General features: G+C 30.1%; 2 protein-coding genes across 2 annotated transcripts; one reads left to right on the forward strand and one right to left on the reverse strand.

The window, feature by feature from the left end:
• Positions 1 to 933: 933 nt before the first annotated feature.
• On the forward strand, positions 934 to 1590 carry LOC105648901 (hypothetical protein). The gene has a single exon (XM_012235400.4). It carries the CDS (start codon positions 934 to 936, stop codon positions 1459 to 1461), a length of 528 nt encoding a protein of 175 aa, XP_012090790.1. The 3' UTR covers positions 1462 to 1590.
• Positions 1591 to 7401: 5811 nt separating this feature from the next.
• LOC105648762 (omega-hydroxypalmitate O-feruloyl transferase) lies at positions 7402 to 9389 on the reverse strand. Its single transcript, XM_012235256.4, has 3 exons — positions 9192 to 9389; positions 8645 to 9107; positions 7402 to 8409 (listed from the first exon to the last, which is right to left on the reverse strand). Exons 2-3 carry the CDS (start codon positions 9083 to 9085, stop codon positions 7552 to 7554), a joined length of 1299 nt encoding a protein of 432 aa, XP_012090646.1. The 5' UTR covers positions 9086 to 9107; positions 9192 to 9389; the 3' UTR covers positions 7402 to 7551.
• Between the last annotated feature and the right edge of the window lie 68 nt (positions 9390 to 9457).

A 9457-nucleotide genomic window follows, 5' to 3' on the forward strand; every position in this document is an offset into this window, starting at 1 on the left:
TGGTTGTCATTTTTAACGATGAGAAGGCAGGAATTATCCAGGTGAGGCATACTTGAAGCTGTCAATAATAATAATAATAATAATAATAATAATAATAATAATAATAATAATTATTATTATTATTATTGTCTCGTATATATAAGATCATTTTATTATTCTAAACATAAAGAAGATATTGCTACATTACTTAATTTAGAAGTTTGATTTTATTGATTTGGAGTAAATTTAATGTTAATTTAATCATAGTCATCAAATGAGAAGATTTTTATCTGAATATTATACTCTTAGCGTGAACTCAAAAATATGTTCATTAATATAAAATTAATCTTTTTAAATTAGTTGTCATAAATAAAATAAATAAATATCTCTCCCTGTAGCGTTGAATAATTAAATAATAAAGTAATAAAAGAGACACATAAAAGAGGAAGCAGGCCTCTAGTCTTTATTTTTTGTGATTCATTTTGTTTTAGACCAGGCACAATTCAAAATCTTGGAGTTGTTAGTGGCGTTGACAAATGCCATATCATTACGAGAGAGTTGGTGCATCCATCTGGCTACTGGCTATAGTATGTATCTGCATATAAATATTACTACTAGATTATAAATATCTAAGTATCGCCTTCCCAATGCAAGATTACCCAGGGTTGCAGCTCGGTAGTTTTTCTCATTACGGAAGATAACATGTCTGTGTGGTTCTCTTCTCTTCTTTATCTTCTTTGCTTTGGGTTGTGAATATCTTGAAGTTTGAGAGTTGAAGATTCGTAATACAGACAAAACTCCAACCCCTCTCTCTCTCTCTCTTTTGTCAGTTTCCGTCCTTTAACCTCTCTCACAATTCAATCCTTTTTTTTCTTATATAAAGGGTTAATTAATCTCTCTTGCTTTACGCTTTTTTTTTTTTTTCTTTTCTCTTGTTCTTTAAAGAAAGTTTTAATGGATACTGTAAAGGGTAACTGGAAAAGAAACATATTTGTCAATGCATGGGAAAGGTGTAAATCTTTAGGTTCTGGAAGCCCTAAATCTGCAAGAAATATTTGCAGCACCTTGATGAAAAGCAGGTCATGGCACTGCACTAATACGAAATCGTTAAGTGGAGAAGACAATGATAACAAGAGGAAAAACAAGTATCAGCAAGTAGCACCTGAAGGCTGTTTCTCTGTCTACGTAGGGCCTGAAAAACAAAGGTTTGTGATAAAAACAGAGTTCGCTAATCATCCACTGTTCAAGTCTTTGTTAGAAGATGCTGAAATGGAATATGGGTTTAATAGCGAAGGCCCAATATTGCTTCCCTGCGATGTTGATTTGTTCTATAAAGTTTTAGCAGAAATGGATAGTGTGGAGGAGATTAGTACTGCACCAACTTGGAGTCCATTACTCCTTTGTAGTCCCTCTCGTTGCTCCATTAATAAAAGGTATAGACCAGTCCGTCATACACAGTTACTAAAGTTGAATCGATTATAAATATTGCTGTATTTATGCCTGGAAGATCATCAAAATGTTGTTTTTTGGGGGTTTAATTATGTATAGACTGTACATGTAACTCGAGTTTTAGTTATGGATATAGAGAAATTATATACACATATGAATGAGTATTGCATAATCGGTAATGATCTGCAAATTTGTAGCCTGTAAGGTAATGGAAAGAAATGATGATAATCAAAATTTCCATCCCTACAGATTTTTTTTTTTTTTTTTTTTTGAATTTCAGTTATATTTTATCAAATAATTTCGTGACTGAAGATGTCAGATCGCAGTCATTAGCTTTTTTTTTTTTCCAATTTTATTTTTAAGGATTATATTATTGATGTAAAATAAAACTAGTCCGTCCCTATATTTTTTAAAAAATAAAAGAGATATTTTCTTAATTTCATAAGATACTAAATGGTAAAAAATTGATAAATTATATAAAAAAAATTAGTTTGTTTCTTAAAAGACAGGAACGGACTGATTGTATTGTATTTAGCAAATCACGTGAATTGTAACTTTCTCTTTTCCATCACATATTCATTAGCCTCTGTCTCAATCCAATTACATTTAAGAGTGTAAATTTTAATTTAGAATTTATATAAATCTCACGCTTAGTAATCTATAGTAATTTAAAATGATATGTAAATCTTAATAGTTAATCTTATGAGTTATATATATATATATATATATATATATATATATATATATATATATATGTATATATAGGTCCTTTCTTCTAATAAGTTTGTGTTAAAACGGATCCGGCTCTGATACCAAATGTAGAAAATTTTGCATCTTAGTTTTGTTGCTTAAATATTCTTGATATTCGGTCCTTAGTTTTGTAGTTGTTAATAAGTATGCTCTGTGGATGCGGCTTAGTCTGATCTTCCACATCAGAAATATTGTTTTGATTGTTGTAAATAAATGGTATCTTGTCTTTCATCATAGCATTTACTTCAGAATCAACATACTGGTAAAATTAATTTGTTTTGTTTAAAACGGTCCTTAGTTTTGTTGGTATCAGAGCCTGGTTGTTTTAGTCTGTATCCATTGATGGATTTTGACTTCAGTGGTGGTATTCTTGAAAGAGCCCCACCATTTTATTTTGTGTCTTTTTACTAACATAGGAATTTGAGTTCCTGGGACATACTGATAATCGAAATACCATTGATATACCCAAGGGGTTAAGAAGGTCATACAATAATACATCAAAGATGGGATATGAACTTCTCCTGGAGTAGGTTTATAGTGGGATTTAAAATAATGATATAAAGAAAGGATCTCAGGAGTAATGATTTCCTCAGAGATACCTCTTGACTGCCACTATTTTTTAAACCAATTTGGAATTTTTAAATCAGTTCTGATATGCTGATCAAAATATATTAACCACGAATGAGTGGTAGTTGGATTTTGAATACAAAAAAAATTTTCCCAAGCTTCTTTATAATCAAAATAATTATATGTAGGATTGTGTTTATATAAAACTTTAAATCGTACTGGAGTATATAAAGAAGATACGGGCCAATCCTTAGGATGAATGACGCGTTTTATTTGAATAGAAGAATGCGAAATTACAGATTTATTTTTAGTATCAAAAGTATGTTTGATTTTTACTGAACCAGTATCAATTAAAATATTATGATAATATTCCTGAGGTTTTGAAGAATCAGTGGGAACAAATTATCAATCCTCAGGGTAATATTGCTTTATAATTTGCCAAGGATTAATATGATTATATCCATCCTCGACTTCAATTTCATAATCATAAATATTTTTTACAGGCCATTTATGTATACTACTAGTATTAGAATACTGGATTTTTGGCAAATCCACAGCCATCAACGGATTTGATAAGTTTTTACTGTCTACCGTTTGAGACAGACTAGCCGTACCATGAGCGAATACGAACGCTTTAGGTTTAGAAATCATACCTGTATCTTCTGTGAAAGAAGATGTCATACCTTGCAAAGCCTTTAATACTTCTGGAGATTGAGTAAGTTCCTCAATCCATTTTTTAAGGTCTTTAGAAGGGGTTTGTTTACTAAAGGTTTTAGTAAGGTCTTCAGAATGCTCAGAAAGAGCTTTAGTGGGTGAATCTGATTCTTGTTTAGGTTCTTTGCCCTTATTCTTCTTCTTTCCCATTGTTCTGTAAGAATTCTCGAGTCAGAAAGTCTGGTATATTATTAGCATTACCTTTAATATATTCAATATCAAATTCAAAAATACTTAATAGTGCTTGCCATCTAGCAAAAATTTGTTTAGAGGTAAGATTTTGAACATCTTTTTGCAAAACATCCTTTGCAGATTTACAATCAATTGGAAGTAAAAACTTTTGATTTAACAAATCAGATTGGAACTTATTTATACATATCACTATACTTAAAATTTCTTTTTTAATAGTAGAATAGTTTATTTGTGTCTGGTTCCAATGTCCAGACGTATATTGAATTATACGTTCCTTACCACTGATTTTTTGTTTTAAGATGCCACCATATCCGATATTGGATGCATCGGTCTCAACAATTTTAAATGCAGTTGGATTAGGGATATATAAATAAGGAATTTCTTTAACTAATGATTTAATTTGTTTTACCAATTGTGTATGCTTATTGGTCCACGGACCAGCATTTTTTCTAAGTCTATCATGTAAAGGTTTTATCATACAATTTAAATTAGGATAAAAATCAATGACATAATTTAAACAACCAAGAAATCTTTGAAGTTGTACTTTATTAGTTATTTCATCAGGAAATTTTTCTCCAAATACTAAAGTCCTTTCTATATGTTGTATTATTCCTTGTTCAATATAATGTCCTAAAAATCTGATTTTAGTTTTAAACAAATCCATTTTAGTTTTACTTAGTGCTAAACCATTTTTTTCTATAATCATACAGAAAGTTTTTAAATGTTTAAAATGGTTTTCTATAGTTTGACTAAATACTAATACATCATCAATATAAACTATACAAAACTGTGAATATGGGTTAAATATATTATTCATTATTCTTTGAAATTCTGAAGGTGCATTTTTTAGTCCAAACGGCATTACATTCCATTCATATTGACCGAAAGGAACTGTAAATGTTGTTTTATATCTATCTTTAGGAGCAATTTGTATTTGCCAATATCCTGATTTCATGTCAAATTTACTAAAAATATTAGCATTATACAATTTCTTTAAAAGATTTTTTTTATTTGGAATTGGATATCTTATCCATTTTAATGCTGTATTTAAAGGTTTATAGTTTATTACCAGTCTTGGTACTCCTCTTTCTATTTCTGCATTTTTATTAACATAAAATGCCGCACATGACCATGGGCTTCTTGACTTACAAATTAATTTTTTATTTTCTAAATCTTTGATTTCTTTTTTACAATGTTCTATTAATTCAGGATTCATTTGAATTGGCCTAGCTTTAGTTGTAATTGCTCGTTCATCAAAATTATTTTTATATGGCAAGTCAACTATGTGCTGTTTACGATTCCAAAAAGCATTTGGGTGATCTGCACAAAGTTTTTTCTCCATATAATCTTTTAGGTTTTTTATTTTATTCTGTATGAATTCCGTTTCTAATTGTTCTTTAATGCGTTTTAAACACATATTATTCTTTAAATCTTTTAAGTCTTCTTCCTTGGATTTTATTAATGAATTGATTTCTAAGGTTCTAATAGAATGAGCTTTTAATAAATTTAAATTTTTTCGTTTAGGTTTTTCTGTAAATTCAAGTCTAGCTTTTTTATTCCTGATTTTAAATTTAATACAATATTCTTTAACTGAATAAGGTGTTATTAGATTTATGTGCCTAAAATTACCATATAATTTATTTGAGGAGAAAGTAAAAATACTGTTTTTATTTCTAAATCATGATTTACAATTAGTGCTTCTACTTTGCCTACTATATCTAATTTAGTTTTATTAGCTGTACTTAATTTTTCTTTAGTATCTAACCAATATCTTTTAGGTACTATATCTGATTTTATACAATTTAAATCTACGCATGTGTCAAATAATGCTATTGCATCTATAATAAAATCATTTGCTAGTTTAATATTTATTTTTACTAAATATTTTCGTGAAGTAATTTCTTGCAATAAAAATAGAAAATTACTATTTACTTCTTCATCTTCTTCCAATTGTTTTATTTCATCTTTTATGTCATCATCTGGTTCTTCAGAAGAAGAACTAGATATGAGTTGAGATTCTAATAGTTTTATTTTCTTAGCATTTTGTTGAGATTGTATTTTTAATTCATTTACTTCATGCTTTAGAGTCTTAATTTCCTTTTGTAATTCTTTATTGGAGATTTCTACTTCTATATTTTTATGTTTATGTTTATTTAATATAGTGGTTAAATCATAAGTTTTAGATTGTAATTTAGGAGTTATCTCTTTTACTTCTTTTTCTTCTTCAAAACTTTTTATTAATTTTTTAAGAAGTTGAGCTTTAGTTTCAGTATCAGTTATATTATTTACTACTTCAAGAAGTGTACTTTGATCTTTAGTGAGCATATTTATAGATTTTTCTGAAGAACTAGTTATTGTTCCTAGTTCATCAATTTGATTGTCACTTTCTATTATCTCTGATCCTGAGGTATCTGAATCGAGATATAGTTCATGGATTTTATTTAACACGTTTTCGTCTAGATTTAATTCATTTAATTTTTTATTGAATCTACAAAACTTTGACGTATGTCCTTTTTTACCACAATTATAACAAGTTAAGTCTTTATAAGAAGTTTTATTTGAGGATTTATATGGTTGGTTTCTTTTATATTTCTTATGAGGTTTTGACTTTTCTTTATGATAGTATTTCTCTTGGCTGGGTTTAGATTTATAATGTTTTTTATAATGCTTATTTTTATAATAGGTTTTAGGCTTAGTTGTTTTAGAACACTGGCCTGTACATCACTGTGTAGATGTCATGCCATAATCAAACTGTTTACAAAAAGATCCTAATTCCTGTTTAGTTTTATGCATCTCATATTTTAAAGTTCTTTGAAGTTTTAAGTCATGACAAATCTGTAATCCTTCTTTTTGAATTATACTATTCAACTGTCCATAAGTTAATTTATTATAAGGTATTGGGTTACCAAATTGTTGTTTTATATAATTCCTAACCTTTTCACCCAAGAAAAAAGGGAGTCCGGCTAAGAACTTCTCTTTCCAAAAGGCTTGATTAGAATCTTCTCTTAGCATTAACCTAGTAAGAAAAGTAGTTTTATAATATTGAAAATCACTTAATTTTTTACATTTTAAATTGCTAAATAATTCTACATTTTTATCTTTTAAGTGTGATGGATCTCCTATAAAGTGCAATGAAATAGTGAGAATTAATGTTGATACTGCATCTTGAATAGGTTCACCATTTTCATCATATATTGGATCTCCTTCATCATTTACTTGGACTGAATTTAGAATTTCTAAATGTTGTTGGTCATTTAGGTGATAATCCCACCAACCTTTAAGTTGACCGGTAAATCCTGCTATAATTATTTCTGCTATAGCTCTATCTGATATAATTGACTGAGTTTTATAAGCATTAGCTGCCATAGTCATTTGTTGTAATATACTTAATATATTGTATTCAGATAGTCCATCTATATTCCATTCATAAATTGTAGTTGCATTATATTTAAATTGAGATATAGAATTTGGTTTATCTATTAAGCCTAAGTCTGGTGCTCTATTTACTAATTCTCTATGTGAAATATTTACGATATCTTGATGTGATATAGGATTTAATTCAAATTGTTAAATATCAATTATGTAATTCAAATAGTTTCTAAATTCTCTCTCTCTATATATATATATATATATATATTTAAATATGGATATTTTTAAAAATAATTAAACGAGAAAAATAGAAAATATTAGAGCAACTTTAAGAATTTTTTGGGATAACAACAAAATTTTCTACGTGGGGCCAACACTTCATTTTAGCAATCTTTTTATCGCATCTTATTACAATAAAATTCATGAAAACACAAATACATTAAACTGATGAAGTAAAATACATGATTTGGTAAGCAGAAACACATGATCTACTTCAAGAAACAAATTGCATCGTACAAAGCTTTTGATTGTTCAAATCTGCATTAATTCTTCAAAGAATTTCATGGCAGAAGCTGGCAAACCCAAAAGCACGTTTATGCTTTTCCTTTCTTTTCCATGAGAAAGAAAAAGAATTACTTCCTTTTCAGGCAAAGCAACAGGTCCTGATAAAATAGGCTCCCCCCACCCGAAATCTGTAGTGTGGAAAGATAGCCTAGACCAAGTAGTGATTAAAAGAGTTCCAGCTAAAGAAGGTCTTGCTCTTGTAACTTCAAAGTAATCAATGGCTGACCTCATATAACTGTCATTAACCAAGTTAACTGCCTCCTTAACTAATCCTACTGCGAAGGAAAGGTGATTATCAAGTAAGTCCCCTGCTCTACACAAGGAATTTGTTAAGACGATTGCATTGCCAAAATACCCTTCAGGTATTGGTGGTGCAAATCTAGAACGTCCATCGACAGCAAAAAGCAGTTTTGTTTGTTGATCAGGAAGCATTCTTAATGCCTGACATCGTGCTTTCCATACAAAGGCGGAAAGGGCTTCAAATGTAGAGCATTTGGGTATAACTCCATTCTCTGTGGCCATTTCTTTGAGTTTTTCAAGTTTCTCAGGATCAAAACAGAATGACCTATAGAGCATTTCTTCTTCATAAAGTTTGCTGGTATTTGATATATCTTCAATCTCAACAAATTCATGATGTGGAAACTCTATTTTAGGTGGGTTTCGTGCTTTTAGTATGCTTCTGTCAGGAAATGGAGGCACCTTTAGAGGCAAACCCCTAGCAGTTTCACCCCATGAATTTACAAATTCCATTGCACCGATTCCATCAAACATACAGTGGTTCATGCATAATCCAAGAACAAATCCTCCACAATTGAATCTAGTCACCTGGAAGATAATATCAGTTTTTAATATGAAGACTATACCTTAAGGTTATTACATGACATAATTTAATTTGACACCTGAAGATGTCCTTTTGGATTTAAAAGCACAATATATAACCATAAACAATTTCCCAACTTTTCAAAAAAAAGTTTTTCTCAACAACGGATCAAACAATGATGTCAAACATCCCTAAAAATTTTTAAAGAAAATAAGCAGCAAGATCAGAGAATCCTCAAACCTGAGCCACTAGAGGAGGTATCTGAAGTATGTTCTGTGCACCAGGAATGTCATAAACTAACTTTCCAAGTGTGACAGGATCAGGCTTTGTAGTGTCTCCTATTTCTGTTATCTCACAATTCGCTTCAGCTTCAACCAAAACAGCGCCCTCTCCAGTGCAATCCACTATCAGCTTGCCTTCTGAGCTAATTGTTAGCCGGCCAGCAAGAGGATAGTATTGAACAAGAACTTTTGACAAAGCATCTTTTATAACTTCCATAGCATCCTCATTTCCTTTCACATCAGACTTAAAGCAGTAAATAGTACGAACTACAACTGCAATATTCTGGTCAAGGTTAGAGAGGAAGTATAAACCCTTCACTGTCTCCTCAGCAGGTGGCACCAGAATTGGTTCGCCTTGCTTAACACTAAGTTGAAATTTATTATTACTGCCATCTGCCATGGATGATGATGCTACTTAAAACCTGACAAACCAGAAAAAGAAGATTAATGGATTTACACACACATTCTATGCCTGTTGAATATAATAGACAGTACCAGAAACCTACCTGAAATAGAAAAGTAGAAAATTGCAGACAAACAGGCAGCAATGAAACCTGCTTTTGTGTATATTCTCTAGAAATTTTGTTGAAGTTATATAGGAAGAGATGTGAGCCAAAAATTTGACTACCATTTGTTTTGGTTAACAAAATGCAACGAGTTGACAGGGACAGGTTTCAGACCTGTATTGAATACGACAAACTCATATTAATGCAGGAACCTCACTAGGATTAGAGAGAAAATTGAATCTTTTTTTTTTTTTTTTTTTTTTTTT

Source organism: Jatropha curcas, chromosome 10 (genome assembly GCF_041381405.1).
Source record: "Jatropha curcas cultivar XTBG-Jc1 chromosome 10, XTBG_Jcur_1.0, whole genome shotgun sequence".
Taxonomy (NCBI): domain Eukaryota; kingdom Viridiplantae; phylum Streptophyta; class Magnoliopsida; order Malpighiales; family Euphorbiaceae; genus Jatropha; species Jatropha curcas.